This window comes from Pristis pectinata, chromosome 13 (genome assembly GCF_009764475.1).
Source record: "Pristis pectinata isolate sPriPec2 chromosome 13, sPriPec2.1.pri, whole genome shotgun sequence".
NCBI classification, from domain to species: Eukaryota; Metazoa; Chordata; class Chondrichthyes; order Rhinopristiformes; family Pristidae; genus Pristis; species Pristis pectinata.
Window position 1 is genome coordinate 45,593,165 of NC_067417.1, and position 21,112 is coordinate 45,614,276.

At 48.9% G+C, this 21,112-nt stretch overlaps 1 protein-coding gene across 3 annotated transcripts in view; it reads left to right on the forward strand.

Annotated features, from left to right (window-relative positions):
- exoc3l1 (exocyst complex component 3-like 1) overlaps positions 1 to 21,112 on the forward strand; it is a 70,009-nt gene that overhangs the window by 2,294 nt on the left and 46,603 nt on the right. For all 3 annotated transcript variants that reach the window (XM_052028313.1, XM_052028315.1, XM_052028314.1), the window contains one exon: positions 20,674 to 20,834. In XM_052028313.1, the coding sequence (XP_051884273.1) occupies positions 20,674 to 20,834 (161 nt within the window). The remainder of the gene's footprint in view (positions 1 to 20,673; positions 20,835 to 21,112) is intronic.

Genomic DNA, 21,112 nt, shown 5'->3' on the forward strand with positions numbered 1-21,112 from the left:
TCTCCCTCCCTCCTCCTCCCTCTCTCCCTCCCTCCCTCCTCCCTCTCTCCCTCACTCCCTCCCTCCCTCTCTCCCTCCCTCTCTCCCTCTCTCCCTACCTATCTCCCTCCCTCCCTCTCTCCCTCCCTCCCTCCCTCTCTACCTACATCCCTCCCTCCCTCCCTCTCTCCCTCCCTCCCTCCCTCCCTCTCTCCCTCCCTCCCTCCTCCCTCTCTCCCTCCTCCCTCTCTCCCTCCCTCCCTCCTCCCTCTCTCCCTCCCTCCCTCCTCCCTCCTCCCCGCTCCCTCCCTCCTCCCTCTCTCCCTCCCTCCCTCCTCCCTCCTCCCCGCTCCCTCCCCCCTCCCTCTCCCCTTCCCTCCTTCCCTCCCCTCTCTCCCCTCTTACCTTCCCTCCCTCCCCCTCTCTCTTTCCCCCTCTCCTTCCCTCTCTCCCCCTCTCCTTCCCTCCCTCCCTCCCCCCTCTCCTTCCCTAACTCCCTCCCCGCTCTCCGTCCCTCCCTCCCTCCCCCCTCTCCTTCCCTCCCTCCCTCCACCCTCTCCTTCCCTCCCTCCCTCCCCCCTCTCCTTCCCTCCTTCCCTCCCCCTCTCCTTCCCTCCTTCCCTCCCCCCTCTCCTTCCCTCCTTCCCTCCCCCCTCTCCTTCCCTCCCTCCCTCCCCCCTCTCCTTCCCTCCCTCCCCCCTCTCCTTCCCTCCCTCCCTCCCTCCCTCTCTCCCTCCCTCCCTCCCCCCTCTCCTTCCCTCCCTCCCCCCTCTCCTTCCCTCCCTCCCTCCCCCCTCTCCTTCCCTCCCCCCTCTCCTTCCCTCCCCCCTCCTTCTCTCCCTCCCTCCCTCCCCCCTCTCCTTCCATCCCTCCCTCCCTCCCCCCTCTCCTTCCCTCCCTCCCCCCTCTCCTTCCCTCCCTCCCCCCTCTCCTTCCCTCCCTCCCCCCTCTCCTTCCCTCCCTCCCTCCCCCCCTCCCTCCCTCCCCCCCTCCTTCCCTCCCTCCCTCCCCCCCTCCCCCCCTCCTTCCCTCCCTCCCTCCCCCCCTCCTTCCCTCCCTCCCTCCCTCCCCCCCTCCTTCCCTCCCTCCCTCCCCCCCTCCCCCCCCTCTCCTTCCCGGCCCCCTCCCTCCCTCCCTCCCTCCCTCCCCCTCTCCCTCCCTCCCTCCCTCCCTCCCCCCTCTCCCTCCCTCCCTCCCTCCCCCCCTCCTTCCATCCCTCCCTCCCTCCCCTCCCCTCCCCTCCCCTCCCCTCCCCTCTCCCCTCCCCTCCCCTCCCCTCTCCCCTGCCCTCTCCCCTGCCCTCCCCTCTCTCCCTCCCTCCCCCTCTGTGACCCATCCACACTCTCCAAAGACCTGACTCTCCCATCAGCTTTACCCTGGCAATAATCCACCTCCTGCCCTTGCAAATATTTAACAGGGAGGACATCTGGATGCCAATTTGGTGGAGGAAGCGAGACGGGGCTGGTCGGAATATTTGTGCTTCTCTTGTCCAGGTTCAGTAGTCTGCAGTGGACAGAGTTATGTCCAGATGAAGGGTCCCAACCCGAAATGTCGATTGTCCATTTCCCTCCACAGATGCTACCTGACCCGCTGAGTTCCTCCTGCATCGTGCGTAGGTGCGGAACCTCATCGTAGAAAGGCACAGAAAGTTTTTGTTTGGGGTGTGCCCTACGCACCAGGGTGCCACAGGGGCTGGTTGGTGCACGGCGAGTTTTTGTTTGGAAGGTTTGCTTGAAGGAATTTTGATTTGAACTTGAAATTGTTTTATAGTGTCACCTCATTAGCCAAATCTGCCTTTCCCACTCGGGAGGCACTACCTCAGCTGGTGCATTGGTCCAGTTAGATGCTCGGGTCCTGTTGTGGGATTTGGACTATAGTGGGTTGGTCTCAGGCGCGACCAGTGAGCCTGACACACAGATAATGTATTTCTATTTAAAAAAATATAGACAGGAAACTGGACGGAAATGAATATGTATTGTATTGTCGGAGAACTTCCATTAGGGATCTCATGGCCAGGATTAGATGTGATGCCTTTTCCAGACTATTATTAACCATATGTAAACAGTAGTCTCCAAACTGTCCAGGGTCCATGAAACGTCAACATGCCAGGCGGTATAGAACTACAAAGAATTAAGCAGTTGAAACATCCAAGAAAAAGTCTGCAGTGAGTACTGAGCACATACTTCTGTTGCAGGGAAGATCCCTGTTTAGTGTACCTGTTGATAAGCCCAGGTGAAGCAGTCAATGGCGTGCCTCCATGCACCTTATTTTGGGAGAAGTATTCCAACCTAAGGCAGCGGTTGAAATTGATGGCTGCCTTTTGTCACTTAATGAAGCATCCGAATCCATTGTGTTACTTGTGGAATAACTAATTACTTGCTGGCAGGGCATTTTGTTGGAGGCCCCAGCCGATGGTAGATATTAATTATCTATTTCTCTGCAAAATGGTTTTTCATAGAGTTGTCTGACTTGGAGAACTAATAGATGGAGTGCCATTAATTACTGATGAAATGCTCAGTCCATAATACTTGCTTATGCAGTACCTAAACAAATAGTACCTGCCCATGAAAAAAAACCAGGACTTATTACGTTCAGGAGCAGTATCTTAAACAGTAGCACTTACTGCTTGAGGATGTGAACCCACAGGAGCTGTGGGTTGACTCTCTGAACATGTAATCCTCGGTGATGCAGTATCTGAAGCTGCTGTCTATGCTAATGGGGTACCTGACCCTGTAGTGTTGGTTAACTGAGTGACTGATTTGCAGTATGGCTGATGGAGTATTTGAATCTGTAGTACTTGCTGAAGGGTTCTCTGAACCAAGGCTACTAAGTAATGGGCTACCATTTGCTGATGGAGTGTCGATAGCAACAGTATTGTGAGGATGGAGCTTAGGTTCAATAACAGTTCTTGCTGATAACTTGTCTGAATTATTATTGCCTGCTGATGGATATCTCGTTCTTCAGTACTTACTGATGCTGGATCCAGTTGCTTCCTCCCTTGATTTATTTGTAGTTTTATTTGGATCTTTACTACATAGAACAGTACAGCACTGGACAGGCCATTCAGCCCACGATGTTGTGCTGTTCTTGATGCCAATTTATACTAAGTGTCCTCCTCCTGCGTGTCACCCATATCCCTCCATTCCCATCATATTCACGTGTCTATCTAAAAACCTCTTAAACTCCACCAAACTGCCTGCTTCCACTGCTACCCTTGGTAACCCATTCCAGGCACCTACCACTCTCTGCGTAAACAAAACCTTGCCGCTCACGTCACCTTTAAACTTCATCCCTCTAACCTTAAAAGCACGCCCTCTGGTGTTTGACATTTCTGCCCTGGAGAACAGATTCTGACCATCTACTCTTTCTATGCTCTCATGATTTTAAAAACCTCTATCAGGTCTCCCTTCTGCCTCCTACAGTCTAGGGAGAACAACCCAATTTTGTCCAACCTTTCCTTAAAGCTCATACCCTCTAATCCAGGCAAGATCCTGGTAAACCTCTTCTGCACCCTTTCCACAGACTCCACATCGTTCCTGTAACGGGGTGACCGGAAGTGCACACAATACTCCAAGTGTGGTCTGACTAAAGTTTTATACAGCTTTCTTACTCTTATACCCAACACCCCTACCAATGAAGGCAAGTGTATCGTATGCCTTCTTTACCACCTTATCCACTTGAGTAGCCACTTTCAGTGAACTATGGACCTGGACCCCAAGATCCCTCTGTACCCCAATGTTATTAAGGGGCCTACCATTGTTGAGAGTATATTACTCTCATTCTCTTCTATGAAGTCTGATACAATGCAACTCATCAGCAAGCCTCCCACTTCCCAACTTCTAATTATAGTTTCACATTTATTCATCCACCCCTCCGTTAAGGGGCTCACACGAAACACCATCTTACCCTCTTTCTCTTAATATATTTGTAAAGATCTTTCATTTTGCCTTGATGTCCTTAAAAGATTTTCTTTAGTTATCCTTTTCCACACTTGCCTCTTTTTTTTTGCCACTTTATAGCTTCTTCCCTGGGTTTATTGATGTAGGCTCTAATTTTTTTTCAGTAGAGCTCTTGTGCTTTAAACAGCAAAAATTCTGCTGGAGGAACTCAGCAGGTGAAGCAGCATCTGTGAGGTAGGGGAAGGAAGCAGGCTCCTCCAGCAGATTGTTTGTTGCACCAGATTATAGCATCTGCGGTCTCTTGTGTGTCTCTTGCCCTTTAAGGGTTTATCCAGAACTTTTTTCATCCAACACTTTCGTGAACTCTTCCCCTGAACTGCAGCTTTATCGATTTACATTGTGGCCCCCTCTTGCCCCCCACTCCCAAAGCCAACTTCACCTAAAATGATAACTTGTGCTTTCTTAAAACATTCGGCATCTGAATTTTGTTGAATGTATATTCACTGTTTTATGTATTGCTTACAGAATGATCAAGGTGAGTTGTATATCTGGCTTGCATGAATTGATTGAACCATTTGAGTTTAATATTGAGGAGTAAACTATTGTCTGCACAGAGTTAGCTGCTTTTGGTCTGGATGATTAATGAGGGTTTTAGATCTCTAAAATTAGAAATATCTCTATCTGACAATAGAAACTATTGAACACCCTGCACCTTTCTCTGTGAGGTGATGATAGGATCAGGCTTGGCTGTGACTCCCCACACAATTGAATTTCCTCCTGACAACCTTAATCTCATATAATTAATAGTCACTTGGCTGAGAAGTTGCCAGGCATGAGACTGATGCCTATAAAGAGTCAGCCGGTGCCTCCAGGAGAGGAGAGACTGCAGCATTTGAGGAGGGGCTAGTAATTAGTGATAGCACCACATACGCCACAACAGTGCTAGACTCCGTACAGTCGAACAGCAGGATGTCTCGAATGCCTGCTGACAGGAGAATATTGGATGACTTTGCCAAGGGCTGGTGCCATCTGTATCCGCTGTACTCCAAGCTGCTGCTTTCTTTTTGTCTTCCTTTCTCATTCCCTGTAACCCCATCGTTTTCACTCTTTTTCTCATGTCCTCCCTCCTCCCTTTCACAAGCTGCACCCCCCCTTTAATCAATCTCGTTTTATTTCTCTCTTCCCCTCCCCTTCCCCTTCTTTCTCACAACCTTTCTCCTGGTCCCCTCCCTCCTCCCTCCTTGTTTGTCTTCTGCCTCATTCCTTTCCCCTTTCTTGTTTCTCGTGGGCTGAATGTTGCTTTCAGTGTGATCAAAGTCAAGGGTCCATCAGTATCTCAGAAAACTTGGCAAGGGTTTTCTTGGCGATTTTTAAACAGACTTGTCAGAGGTCAACGCGTGAGAGGGCCATTAATTTATAAAGCGCCTTACACAACCTCCAACCCAGACTACTACACAGCTAATGATGAGTAGCACCTGTTATAAGGTGAGAAAAGCAGCAGCCAATTTTTACACACAATCTCCCACAAACAGCAGTGCGGAAATGGTCAAATGATCTGCTTTCTGTTAACTGAGAGATAACTATTGGTCAGGAGGCTGGAAATGTTTCGAGAGAGCAGATCAAGCTTTGTCTTGAAGTCAGTTCAAAACAGCACCTCTGACAAGGCAGCACTCACTCAGTTCCTCACTGGAGTGTTGGTGCTCAAGTCTTTGGAGTAAAGTTATCATTTTGGGTATTTCCAGCAGAGATCTACACACAAAGCAGCAATTCAGGCACATGCCCAATTTTCCATCCAGTAACACTGATGTACGCACTCAAGCATGCAAAAGCAGGAATGGTAAGTACACCCACATCATACAGTCATAGAGTCTTACAGCATGGAAACGGGCTCTTCAGCCCAACTCGTCCATGCCGACTGTGTTGCCCAGCGAGCTGGTGCCATCTGCTTGCGTTTGGCCCATAGCCCTCTAAGCCTCTCCTATCCATGTACTTATCTGGATGGCTTTTAAACGTTGCTAATGTGCTGACCTCAAACACATTCCGGCAGCTCATTCCAAATACGCACCACCCTTTGCGTGAAGAAACTGCCCCTGATGTCCCTTTTAAATCTCTCGCCTCTGATCTTAAACCCATGTCCTCTTGTTTTTAGCACCCCCTCCCTGGGAAAAGTACCTGCCTATGCCCCTCACCTCTGTCAGGTCACCCCTCAATTTCCTACATTCCGGGGAATAATGTCCTAGTCTACACAACCTCTCCTTGTAACTCAGGCCCCCAAGTCCAGGCAACATCCTGGTAAATATTTTCTGCACTCTTTCTAGTTTAACAACACCTTTGCTATAACATGGTGACCAAAACTGTGCACGATACTCCAAGTGCGGCCTCACCCACATCTTATATAACTGCAATACACTTGATGTGTGTGACAGGTGTAATGCATAGCTTCTCGCATTCCCTGCACACCAAGTTCCACACACTTCCTCACTGATACAGTGTCACTTTAAGGAGACTGGAGAGGGAAACTTCTGTTAATTTTCCAAGGCATAAGATGCATTCAGCGACGGTAAATAATCCGTTTCCTTTCATGTGTTGCTAGGCTGTCATTAGTGACCTTTGCTGTCCTCTTGCTCAATATCGATCTTGGCTGTGGAGTGATTTCAGCAAAGAATGATTTCATTTGCGCTGACTGATGCATTAGCTCCACAGCATGCTGTCGTGCGGTTCCTTCAGCACTGACGGCCTGCTGCATGTGAAGCAGTTTGTTTTAGATTAACTGACTGATGTGGAGTGGCTGACTGCTCTTTTTGCATTATCCAAACTCGTATCGAGAAGGAGATTTGGGTGGGGAGTAGACCCTTGATGTTTGTCTGAAGGATTTATATTCGCATCCAGCTTGAGTGAGAGCCTCTGGCACAGTTCTACATTTACATTCTTGTTGAAAAGGTATCCTTTATAAGAAGGGCATTTGTGCCCCTTGATATGGGTTGGCATTGACTCAAAGTTATGGTCTCAGTATGTGTAACCTGCTTCTAATACCACAGCCCTCCGAGGACTTGCATTCAGATTCAGACTCAGACTAGTTTACTGTCACATACACCGAGGCACAATGAAATTCCTTGCTTGCATGAAGCTCACAGAATAAACAGTGCGCATGGTAACAATAAATACAGCGATGAGTGCAAAACTGCAGAATGGTTCAGCGTATAGTGGTGCAAACTGAGGTAGTGCAAAAGAAATGCTGAAGTAAGAATAACAGAAGAGGTAGGATTAAGGATTCGAGAACATAGAACATAGAACAGTACAGCACAGGAACAGGCCCTTTGGCCCATGACGTGTGTGCCAAGCACGATACCAAATTAAACTAAATCTCTTCTGCCAGCACACAATCCATATCCCTCCATCCCTGCACATTGATGTGTCTCTCTAACAGCCTCTTAAACATCACTATTGTATCTGCTTCCACTACTTTTTTTTGTACAAAATGTTTATTCGTTAAAAAACACTACAAAACAACCAACAGCAAACACGCTACATCGAGTACAGAAAGAAACAACCCGGCCGAAACCAATACCTGCGCAACGCTACGCCCGCAACCGCAAAACGCACGACACTTCACACCAGAATCGCGTCTGTCTCGTCCACCACACACACGATCCCCTGAGGGGCCCACCGAGCGCGGAACTCCCGCACTGCCCCTTTTTTTTAATATAATAAACGTTTATTCACGAAAAGCACTACAAAAGACAACCAGTGTCAATACACTATATCTAATACAGAAAAGAAGAAACTACGCAAAGACATACTACGGTAGAGAATGCAAACTAATACTACCGAAACACACACGTGACTCTACACCCGTCAACGCGACACTTCAAATAAGAATCGCGTCCATACCGTCCACGACACACGCGATCCCCTGAGGGGCCCACCGAGCACGGAACTCGGCTAGGGTGCCCGCGGAAACCGTGTGCTCCCTCTCTAGACGCACCCGAGCACGCACGTAAGTGCAGAAGACGGGCAGGCAGGCCGACCTGCCGGGACCCTCGGCCGCCCGCCGACGCGTCCCATGGATGGCCAGCTTGGCCAGGCCCAGCAGGAGATCTGCCGCGCGCCCCTCCCCGCTCCACACCAGGTGCCCATAGACCAACAGCGCCGGGCTGAAGTGCAACCAGAACTTCAGCAGCAGCCCCCGCAGATACTCGAAGAGGGGCTGCAACCTCTCGCACTCCGCGTACGTGTGGTACACCGTCTCCTCCCGGCCACAGAAGTGACAGGCAGCTGGGGTGTCGGTGAACCGGCTCAAGAATCGGTTGCACGGCACGGCCCGGTGCAACACCCTCCACCCCAGGTCCCCAATGTACAGCGGGAGGACTCCCGCGTACAGAGACCCCCACCGGGGACCGCCCTCGCTGCCCACCGGCAAGACGGACCGCCACGGCATGTCCGGCCGGCAGACCAGGGCGAGGAAGTGAAAGGTGTGCAGGAACAGCCCGTACAAGAACCGCCTCGGTGCCTCGTGGAACGGCACCGTCGGCGTGTCCGCCAGGCGGCTCAGATTGTGCCGCGCCGCCTCCCGCGAGAGACGCCGGGCCCTGGGCCCGACAAGCAACTCCGGCGGGGCCGGCGCCGGCGCAGCTGGGACCCCCCCGGTGCCCGCCACGACCGGAGGGGGAGCGGCCGCGTGCTCGCCGGGCGACACCGTGCCTCACACCCGCATCAGATCCCGGTAGAACCCGGGCAGTTCCCGCGGGGCGGCTTGGCCGATGCCCTCCGCCGGGAGACGCGCCCCCTCCCGGAGGCAGCGTCCCCGGTGGAGGAAGTAGGTGGCCAGCGCGTGCCACCGTGGGGGATTCTCCGCGTACAGGTACCTCTGCAGCGCCCGGAGGCGGAGGTCCGCCAGCTGGGTGCGCACGCACACCGGCGACTGACCCCCCTCCGCCCTGCTTCCACTACTACCCCTGGCAGCCCGTTCCAGGCCTCTTCCACTCTGCGTAAAAAAAACTTTCCCCCTCACACCTTAAATGCATCTCCTCTAGTACTTGACATTTCTATCCTGGGAAAAAGACTCTGGCTGTCTACCCTGTCTCTGCCTCTCATAATTTTATAAACTTCTGTCTGGTCTCCCCTCAAACTCTGATGCTCCAGAGAAAACAACCCAAGGTTGTCCAACCTCTCCTTATAGCTCATACCCTCTAATCCAGGCAGCATCCTGTTAAACCTCTCCAAAGGCTCCACATGTAATGGGGCGACCAGATGTGCACACAATACTCTTGTGCAGCCTATCTAACGTTCTGTATAGCTGCAACAAAGCAGAAGGTGGCAGCCCCGCCGGGAAGGGGATGTGAACAAGGTGAGTGGTTCAGAAGTCTGACAGCAGTGGGGAAGAAGCTGTTCTTGAGTCTGGTCGTCCGGGCTTTCGAGCTCCTGTATCTTCTACTCAGCGGTAGAAGAGAGCAAAGGGAACGGCCAGGGGGACAGGCATCCTTGGCAATACTGTTAGCCTTCCTGAAGCAGCGCACCGTGAAGATGGACTGGATGGAAGGAGGTGACGATCCTGTGACGGACTGGGCAGTGTGTCCCACTCCCTGCAGGTTCTGTCAGCGCAGACCAGAGCAGTTGGCGTACCAGGCTGAGATACAACTATAAGTTCTTGCCACCCTCCCCTCTCCGACACCCCTGATCTCTTCTGATCCACCACTGGCAGCTAAGCTTTCTGGGCTCTAACCTCTGAAATGCCCTCCCTAAACCCCTCGGCCTCCCTCTCCTCCCTTTAAAATCTCTCCACTGAACCTTTCAATCAGTCCTGATGCAGGGACTGAGCCGGAAACGTCAGCCATCACTCTGCCACCACAGATGCTGCCTGACCCGCTGATTTCTTCCTTTGGTTTAGTTTTTGCTCCAGATTCCAACATCTGCAGTCTCTTGTGTCTCGGAAGCTTTCAGTCACCTGCCTTACTACCTCCCAATACAGTAAGTGCAATGTAAATACAAGTTGTCTTATTTTTATACATATTTGCAATTCTAACCAAAGTTTCACATGCTGGGAGTACATGGATGCTAAAGGTGACACAGGCAATAAACTTCCCTTCTGTTAGTTTTTCTAGTCCTTTGTCACCATGTGTAGAGGGTGAAATATTGGTAGGGTGTGACTATTAACCTCTGCTTCTGATTTTTGGTTCCACCCTCATTATTTCATATTTCCTTAAGACCGGCAAGAAGGCCATTCAGCCCATTGTGTCTATGTTGGCTTTCAGAACTTTCCCATTATCTGCCTATTTTCCTTGTAACCTATTCCCTCATATGTGCCCCTAATGATATACTGTAAGTTACCAGGGGTAACTTACAGTGGGCAATAAACCTACTAACCCCGCACATCTTTGGGACGTGGGAGGAAACTGGAGCACCTGTGGGAAGCCCACACAGTCACAGGGAGAACGTGCAAACTCCACACAGGCAACATCTGAAGTCAAGATCGAGCCCAGCTCACCAGAGCTGTAACTGCTGCAGCACAGTGCCGTCCATGACTCGAGTGGAATTCGATTTTGGAAATGGAGTTCAAGGTGCACATGTTCCTATGTTCAGTGTTTCGTGCACAAGATCAAGAACCAGTTTCTGGGGGAGCCAATGGCTAATCCATCCGATTATCTAAACTCAGCTCGAGGCCCATGGAATTTTGCTCTGGAAGTCCAACCTTTCATAAATGTTAACAATAACTGTGAGGAGATCCCTTGTTAAAAAGAAGAAAGTGCAACCGTGTCAGTACATAAGATAAGGTAGCTTTATTAGTCACATGTACATCGAAACGCACAGTGAAATGCATCCTTGTGTAGGGTGTTCTGAGGGCAGCCCGCAAGTGTCGCCACGCTTCCGGCGCCAACATAGCACGCCCACAACTTCCTAACCCGTACGCCTTTGGAATGTGGGAGGAAACCGGAGCACCCGGAGGAAACCCACCCAGACACGGGGAGAACGTACAAACTCCTTACAGACAGTGGCCGGATTTGAAGCCGGGTCGCTGGTGCTGTAAAATGTTATGCTAACCGCTATACTACCGTGTTAAAACTGGTAATTTGATTTAGTCAGTTTAAACTGTGAACCAAAGTAGAAAAATGCAACAAAAATTCTGAAAGCTCAATACCAGTTTTACCGAATTCATAAAGTTTCTGAATATTAAAGGAATATCCCAAATACTGGAGCTGTTTTGAGTTCCTCCTCACAGATCCCTGTCTGCCTGCCTTTACCTTACAGTGTGAACCAGAGGATGAGAATCCTAGCTGTATCCTTCATTTAAAACACTACCATTTCTTTGTTATTAAAGCAAGTAGATTTGATGATTGAATAACTTCTCAGTAGTCATCAGATTGAGGCATTAACTTACTTTTAATACTTCAGGGGATATATTTTCACATTTGCTGGCATGAACTGTGAAACGTACGTTAATTTGATTAGTTTGGATTCATAGGCTATTGAGTCATTGCTCCAGAGACCCCATGTGTGAATAGATTTTGGTAAATGAAGACAATATCCACTTGAATGCCAGCTACTTTGAAAATTGCCTGAAATAATTGAATGGGTTTCCAGAATTGGTATACAGTAGGGTGAGAGCTTTGCCTTCACTGGAGTTTTCTTTGTTTTCCTCTGCATGGATCCTGTCTGATGTCGAAGGATCCACTTGCTGGTGAGTCTGGTCCCCCATTAGTAAATTGCTCCTAATTAGCAGAAGTTGAAGAGGACGGCACAGTGGCACAGCTGCCTCACAGCTTCTGCAACCTAACTCCATTCCTGACCTTGGCTGCTGCCTGTGTGGAGTCTGCACGTTCTCCCCTGGGGAGTGTTGTAGAACAGAAGGACCAAGGAGTGCAAGTACATGCTTCCCCGAAAGTGGCGTTGCAGGTAGACAGGGAGGTGAAGAAGGTGTCTGGCACATTGGCCTTCATCAGTCGGGGCATTGAGCATAGAAGTTGGGATGTTACGTTGCAGTCGTACAAGATGTCGGTAAGGCCGCATTTGGAGCGTTGTGTTCAGTTTTGGCCACTCTGCTATAGGAAAGAGTGCAGAGATTTACAAGGATGTTACCAGGACTCGAGGGACTGAGTTATGGAGAAAAGTTAAGCAGATTGGGAATTTTTTCATTGGAGAGTAGGAAGATGAGGGGTGATCTTATGGAGATGGTTAACATTATGAGGGGCATAGCAAGGGTGAATGCACACAGTCTTTTTCCCAGGGTTGGGGAATTGAGAACTGGAGAGCACAGGCTTAAGGCCAGAGGGGAGAGATTTAATTGGAACCTGAGGGCCAACTTTATCACCCAAGGGTGATCCGTATGTGAAGTGAGCTGCCAGTGGAAGTGGTTGAGGCAGGTACATTAACAACCTTTAAAAGACACTTGGACAGGTACATGGATAGGAAAGATTTAAGAGGGATATGGGCCAAACACGGGCAAATGGGACCAGCTTAGATGGGAATCTGTGTCGGCATGGACCAGTTGGGCTGAAGGGCATGCTTCCGGGCTGCATGACTCTATGGGTTTTTCCCAGGTGTTCTGGTTTCCCCCCACATCCCAAACTCGTGCGGGTTAGTAGGTTAATTGGTCACTGGAGAGAGTTGAGTGATATGTGGGGAGAATAAAATGGGACAGGTGTAAATGGGTGTTTGAAGGTGGGACAATGGGCCTGATTCTGTGCTGTGTGATTCTATGGTGCAAGATATGGGGAAAAGTATTCACAGGGGGTGAAGGTGCTGTTCAGAAGTTTGAATAAAGGCATATTTATTTTTATTTCGGATATAGAATTTATTCATTACAAAATATACAAGAAATGCAAACAGTACATGGCTTCCTTTGCATTGACAGTGTTGTCAAGTCTATATGTTTGTGGCGTCAACCAGTTAATACATTCTATATACAAAGCACCAATGCTACTTGCGGCTTCTTTGAGTAATATACTCTTTAAGGGATATGATCGGTGCCATGCCTGACCTGCAACCTATTAAATGCAATTAGTAAATTGGTGACACAAACTGCTGCACAAATTTACATAAGACTGGTTGGGTGACGACAGATCCCAGAATTGCTTTTAATGCAAATTTTTCTCTTCCATTTATCCCTGGAGGTTGTGCTTGAACTGCTAAGTAATGGCTTTGGAATTATGCACCTCAGACTGAATGTGTTCTTTTAATCTTGTAATGTCTGAATAATGGAGCAAGTGGCAGCACTGAGTGATCAGAAGATTGATGAGGTGCCTCTGTAGGGGAATATGAGCATGTTTATTCCAGAGCCCACTCTTCACATAAATACAGCCCTGGGAGCTTCCTGGCTCGGTATAACCTGCAGCATCCTATACTGCGTGATTCAGTGCCTGATACTGACCATGTTAAATTACCAGCCAAGTGCCTCTGGCATGATGAGATCTTTTCAGCTGCCCACACCGGTCTGAAATGGATCAGCCACTGCTCATTGCTAAGCCAAAGCCCACTGCTAAGGTTAAGGAAGAAACAAGGTAAATACTTACAGTAAATTTTAGATGGAGGCTACTTGTAAGACTTAATTGTGTGTGATTACCTGAAGCTGTGGTGTACAGGTTTCCTGTATTCTTGCAGATGAGTCTAAAGGCCTGTTTTGTGTCTGACGGGCGTTGTGTACCAACAACGGCTGCCAACACTGAGTCGGCATTTCCTCGAGACTTCTCCACACTGCCCCCAGTCTCCAAGTTGCCAAGTTCTGTTAAGTGACCTTTCATACATCTCCAATTTTGTTTTTAGAGACACAAAGAACTGCAAATACCGGAATCTGCAGTGTTTAAAAAAAGAAACAAACTGCTGGTGGAACTCAGCAGGTCAAGCAACATCTGTGGAGGCAAGGCGATGGAAGATCCTGATGCAGGGTCTCGATCCAAAACATCGACCGTCCCTTTACTTTCACAGATGCTGCCTGACCCGCTGAGTTCCTCCAGAAGTTTGTATTTTTGTTTGCTCCAATATTTTTGCAACTGACAAACAAGAGTTCAAAGTATTTTTTTGTTGTTGTTTCTTGAGCTGGAATTACACCGTACTAGAGGGGGTAACCTTTATATTCAGGGAGACTCCAATCGATCAAGGAGAGTTGGCAAACCTTCCCCCGAGACTGGAGGCGGCAGCGGCTTGAAACCTCGAGGCACTCCTGACTGAAGGGTAGAATCTCCACCCCCATCCCCCAGTGAGGCATTATTTTCTTCCTCCTGAGTGGCACCCTCCTCACTGTAGGACATCCGTTATTTTTGATTAATGCTTCTTTAATCTCCAAGAACAAGAAACAAGAGTGGGGAGGTTATGCTCCAACTTCATTAAACCTTGGTCAGACCTCAGCTGGAGATCTACGCGCCGTCCTGGGCACCGCACTATAGGAAGGACGTGATGGTGTTGTATATAATATTCCCCTTTCCAAACTCTTTAACTGTTCAATTAAACCTTGTAAGCGGCAAGGCAGAATCCCTGAGCCATGGCAAACAATTTGTACAAGTCATCGATGCCATCTGGCAACTGGCAAGACATCCCATGCACCTTGGCTACTTTGGGACAGTGATTCAAAGGAATCTCGCCTTTTCAGTATCAACAACGTTCAGTACTAGTGGGCTAGATGGTAGGGCACCATTTATAATCCACATGTAACCCACTTGCCTTGATATATGGCGATTAGCAGGCTATGTCTGGGCAGTGGTAGCTGGGACTCCAGCCATGGCTCGTGCCTCTGGAGGCCCTCCTGTTGACACCAGCCGAAGGTCTGGTGCAAGTGCCCTCAGTCAGGGTTTTGGGGGCGGGGAGAATGGGTGGCAAGATGAAAGTCAGGCCTGATTATGATGCCCCTTGTAGTTCGTTAGCCAGCGTCCAGTTGATGGGCCTGCTCGGGCAATGGGTGTGGACTGGCCGGAGTCCAGGAAACCCCACTATCCCTCCCTCAACGGGGGACAGAAACTCTGAGGAACAAAAGGCAAGCATCGAAGTCACCTGGAAATCTTTCGCTATTCCTTCACCGTTGCCGGGCAAAGTCCTGGAATTCCCTCCCGAGGAGTTCAGAGGGATTTCTTTCACCACAAGCACTGAAGTGGTTTAAGAAAGCAGCTCACCATCACTTCCTCAGGTCAGAAAGGCATGGGTTAAATGCCCAGTGGCCTCAGAGCCCATGGGAGTCATACACTAATACAGCGCAGAAACAGGCCCTTCAGCCCAACTCATCCATGCCGACCATGGTGCCCACCGAGCTAGTCTCATTTGCCCGCCTTTGGCCCCTATCCCTCTTAACCCCTCCCATCCATGTATTTATCCAAATGTCTTTTAAATGTCGTTATCATCCCTGCCTCAACCACTTCCTCTGGAAGCTCGTTCCACGTACGGACCACCCTCTGTGTGAAGAAGTTGCCCCTCTGGTCCCTTTTAAATCTTTCACCTCTCACCTATGCCCCCTAGTTTTTGATTCCCTTTCTCTGGGAAAAAGACTGTGTGTGTTCACCCTGTCCATGCTCCTCTTGATTTTATACACCTCTTTAAGGACTCCCCTCATTCTCCTACGCTCCAAGGAATAAAGTCCCAGCCTGCCCAACCTCTCCCTATAACTCAGGCCCTCGAGTCCTGGCAGCATCCTTGTTAAATCTTCTCTGCGCTCTTCCCAGTTTAATTATAGCTTTCCTATAACAGGGCGGCCAGTTCTGTACACGATACCCCTGGTACGGTCTCACCAACTTCTTGTCCAACTGCAACATAAAATTATGAGAGAATAAAAAGAATGAACCAAGCATATTACTTGGTTTTGTGGCCTCTTGACTAATCTGGATTTGGGAAGAAGACTCGATCTTCTTGAAATCTTTGACCTCCACTGCCATGGTTGAATGTAACAATGTTTCCTGGTGTCTCTCTATCAGCTTCTCTCATTGTTGACTGACCAAGGCTCTATCATTGCACACTACCCCCTCAGCTGACGCATCATGTGGCTCTCATTGTTTCAACTTCAGCCAGATTACTGAGCAACAGAGAAAAAAAACAATCAAACCATTCAGCCTTGTGTCCCCGTAGCCATCTGTCTGCTGCGGGAAGTTATCTGTGAGAGAGAGAACCGGATATTTCCAGCCATGACCTCCCTGGTCCATGGAATCAGGGAATATCCATCCTTAAATCTGTGACGTGTTCACTGGGGTTGGGGTCACATGGGCTTGAGGTCATGTGGTTAGAGGTGTGCTTGCTGACCTTGGATTATGTATTGGCAATGCTGCTCCCATTCCTAACCTCTCTGCCAGGAGACCCACGACTGAAAAGGCTCTGCTTTTGAGCCCTCCTTGGCTAATGAGTTCTCAATAATGTTTGGGCTTAACACTTGAGAAACAGTCACCGACTTCCCTTGCAACCCACTTTCCAGACTGGCCTCACACTCTCCACCGCACATGTCAACCTTGTCGACATCCTGATCCAAGGGTTCCGTCCTCAAAGCATTGAGTCAGCGACTTCAGGAAAGGAGGGGAGGAAGTTAAAGGGAAGTAACCACAGGGGAGAAATACCAGAAACCTGTCAGATGGCACACACACACACAAAGGAGAAAAATGAAAGGATGTTGAAGTTAGAGTTATTTTTGAACTGGTTTTGTAAGGGCAGATGCAAATGCTTCCTCTTTATCGCAGTAGCTGTGGCTTCTTGCCTATTGTTCTTGTGCATGAAGTGTTTTATTTGTTACCCAATATAAACCTTCACATTTATTTCAATTCAGTATCTTAATCCTTACAAATGTGTTAAAATCTTTACATTAATCACATTTTAATGCTGTCAATAGAGCAAGGTATGTTTCACTCTTCAGGGTTTCTTTCCATCTTTGTGTGTGCATGCTTGTCCCGACTGGAATCACATTCAGCTCTGGATGCTTGAGACAATTACTGCAGCCCTTAAGCACCTACCCTTGACTGTGCCTGGGCTGACAATTACAGAGGGATGTTGGAAGTATCCATCATTCAGACAGACCCAGACTATTGTACAAGGTGCATTGAAATGTCCCCATTTGAGGAAGAGCAATATATAAGAAGTGAAAGTTATGTCCATGGGTATAGCAGCCTGGTGGTGATGGTACCAGACTTACAAGCTCGAAGTTATGAGTTACAATCGCACTCCAGCTAGTTTCGAAATTGAACCAATAAATCTGGTAATTTGTGGGCTGATGCCACAGAAGAAATGACCACAAAAGCTGCTGTGCTGTTGTAAAAACATGACTACTTCAGTGATGTCCCTCATCCATCTTTCTGATGGGATGTTAAACCAAGGCCTGATCTATCCTCTCGGGTGAAAGGGAAGATCCCACAACACTTTTTTTTAATATAGAAGTAGGGGAGTTCTGCAAAACATCCAATCAAATATTTATCACATACAATATTGCTAAAATAAATTATCTAGTTATTATCTCTTTGTTGTTTGTAGGAGTTTAGTGAGAAAATTTATAACAATACAATGTATGACCACACTAGAAGGATGATTGTATTCAATGCTGGGGTGTGCTGAGGTTGTGAAAGAAACAATATTAATCCAAATCTATCTGTCTATATATCTTTCTCTTCCTTTCCTTCATTTTCCCTCTCTCTCTCCCTTCTCCCTCTCTCTCTCCATCGTCCTCTCTCTCCATCCTCCCCTCTCCCCCACCTCTTCCCCCCCCTTCCCCCCCTCTCCTTCCCCCGCTCTCCTTTCCCCCCTCTCCTTCCCCCCCTCTCCTTCCCCCCTCTCCTTCCCCCCCCTCCTTCCCCCCCTCTCCTTCCCCCCCTCTCCTTCCCCCCCCTCTCCTTCCCCCCCTCTCCTTCCCCCCCTCTCCTTCCCCCCCTCTCCTTCCCCCCCTCTCCTTCCCCCCCTCTCCTTCCCCCCCTCTCCTTCCCCCCCTCTCCTTCCCCCCCTCTCCTTCCCCCCCTCTCCTTCCCCCCCTCTCCTTCCCCCCCTCTCCTTCCCCCCCTCTCCTTCCCTCCCCCCCCTCTCCTTCCCCCCATGGCAGGGGTATCAAAAACAAGAGGGCATAAGTTTGAGGTGAGAGGTGGGAGTTTTAAAGGGACCTTGGGTGTAAGTTTTTTTTACGCAGAGAGTGGATGATATTTGGAATGCATTGCCAGAGGAGGTGCTGGAAACAGATATAGTTATTACATTTAAGAAGCATGTAGACAGATACTGAAGTAGGCAAGGCGTAGAAGGATACCGACCTAATGAGGGAAAATGGGAGTAGTGTCAATGGGAAAAATGTCAGCACGGATGTGGTGGGCCGAAGGGTCTGTTTCTGTGCTGTACGGTCCTATAACTCTTATCATGCCATCAGTGGGACTGCCTCCTGATACCCTCAAGGCCACTTCAAATAGGCAACAACCAACAACCTCTAGCTGTTAAGTTAATGATCATATTGCAGTGCCACTGTGGCTGGTTCCGACTGTAACTCATAACCTCGGGCTTACAAATCAGGTTTCAAATCATTCAGATGGCAGGATTTCTGTCATTTAAAATAAGATTCTTCAGAAGTAGGAGCCAAGAAATCGCACACAATTTCTGGGCAATAAATACTTCGGCACTGCTCCCCATGTCCCCAGAACAAAAAAGAAAAGGCACAAACTAAGTTTACTTTTGAAGCATGACTCTCTGCCGACCTAATGTGTGTCCAAAGGAGAAAGCAAACCCCTGGCCCACTGCGGGTTGAACAATGCACGTTCATTGCTTCTGGTTATTACAGTTAACACCAAAGGCAGGAAGGAGGCTGAAACTTAGTTTCCGCGGGATGTAAGGTGGGCTGATGGACTGTTGCTTCTGTACCTCCTCCTTTACTGTTGCAGAAGCCATTCTAGTGTCATTGTCGGTCAGGATCAAGGGTGACTCTTCTCATCTCTTGTATCAGACAAAATATCCTTATTAGTCACATGTACGTCGAAACACACAGTGAAATGCATCTTTTGCGTAGAGTGTTCTGGGGGGCAGCCCGCAAGTGTCTCCACGCTTCTGGCGCCAGCATAGCACGCCCACAACTTCCTAACCCGTACGTCTTTGGAATGTGGGAGGAAACTGGAGCACCCGGAGGAAACCCACGCAGAGACGGGGAGAACATACAAACCCCTTACAGAGACAGCGGCTGGAATTCAACCTGGGTCGCCGGTGCTGTAATAGTGTTACGCTAACCGCTACACTACCTTTATAACACTTGATTTTGTTAGAAACGTCTGGAAAGGGAAAATAATAAAATAATAAAAAACACTTAATGGAATTTGAATTGTTCCATTTATAAGAAGGGTCATGCAATAGTTCTGCAGTTATTTTACATTGTTATATTTTTAGCATTCTTTGTACCACGTGATCCAGGGTGAGTTTTGCTGTACAGCTTGGTTTCTGGTGACCTTGGAGACTGAACATGTACTTAGAGGGAAAGAAAGGCTTGCTTTACCTTTAGGTCCCTGCTGTTCAGAATAGTTTTCATCTTCCTGGGTCCGTCCATCAAAGTCATGGGGCAGGCACAACGTGAAGCTGGACAGCTGGCCTGAGCTGCCCAGTAGGTGTCATGTGGTCTGCTGCTTGGTCACAGGTCTGAGACAATGTAGTGCAAACAGCAAGAGGATGGGAACTCCATTGGTTACAGAGAGATGCATAAGATTACACTGGAGTTTTCTCTCAACAACTGTGTAGTACAGTGGACGACAAAAAACGTTCTCTTAGATTATAATGGGATCTTGATCAACAGGGCCAGTGGGCTGAGGAATGACTGATGGAGTTTAATTCGGATAAATGCGAGGTGTTCCACTTTGGTAAGACAAACCAGGGCAGGACTTACACAGTAAATGGTAGGGTCCTGGGAAGAGTGGAACAGAGAGACCGAGGGGTGCAGGTACATAGTTCCTCGAAAGTGGCGACACAGGTAGACAGGGTGGTGAAGAAGGCATTTGGCACACTTGCCTTCGTCAGTCAGGACGCTGAGTACAGGAGCAGGGACATCATGTTACATTGGTAAGGCCACATCTGGAGTGCTGCGTACTGTTCCGGTCGCCCTGCTGTAGAAAGATGTCATTAGACTGGAAAGGGTGCAAAAATATTTACAAGGACGTTACTGGGGTTGGAGGGTTTGGGTTATAAGGAGAGACTGGATGGGCCAGGACGTTGTTCTCTGGAGCATAGGAGGTTAGGGGTGACCTTATGGAGGTTTGTAAAATTATAAGAGACATAGATAAGGTGAACAGCCACAGTGTGTTCCCCAGGGTAGGGGGGTCCAAAACTAGAGGGCATAGGTTTAAAGTGAAAGCAGAAAGATTTAAAAGTGAATCGAGGGACAACTTTTTCCACACAGAGGATAATGTGTAGATGGAACAAGCTGCCAGAAGAAGAGGGAGAGGCGGGTACAATTACGACATTTAAAATACATTTGGACAGGTTCATGGATAGGAAGGGTTTCGAGGGATGTGGGCCAAACGCAGGAACTGGGACTGGCTCAGTTAGGCAACTTGGTCGGCATGGACCAGTTGGGCCGCAGGGCCTGTTTCCGTGCTGTGTAACACGAGCAGCCATCGCTTCCACGACCTACACAGAGCTGTGGCTGGTGCATCTTCTGGACCTTGACCTCAGTGTAAGGGGGAACCAATCTGCTTGCAGTAGGGACAGAGGGCAACCCAACCATTTTGAAGCCCCCAAACAGGCTCCACCACCAAACCAACTAGTCAGAAGCCAACGTGGTGAATGAAATAGGGCCATTCGAAATAGCCTTTCGGGTATTTAAAAGATAGAACAACTTCCGATACTTAGAAGGGAAGGAATTATTTGAACCTTCTGTCCGCTCTGTTTCTGTTAGACAGTGCATGGCCCGAGCTGGAGAAAGCTGAGAAGCTGGCCCGAGGAGCTGCCTTAAAATGGGCCTCGGGGATCTTCTACCGTCCTGACCAATTGGAGAGACTGGGCCAGTATCGCAAGAGGGAAACGCAAAGGACGTCCTCTGTTCAGTCCAGGTTGAAGGTAAGTGCGAGTAGGGTTGTGTGAAAGTGAGACTGTAACGCCTTAATGCACCGTTTACAGCAGAGGTGTCACTCAAATACAAAAATATAAAAGTGATCCACCTGTCACTCACAAGAGAAGTTAAGGGTAGTGACAGATCAAAGGAAAAGGCCAAGGACAGAAAGCCGAAGGGCTGGGAACATTTCAGCAAAGGAGAACCAAAAAATAGACGCAGAAAGGGAAAGTAGACTGTGAGTGTAATCCAGCAAGAGACACAAAAACAAAACCCTCATGTTCCA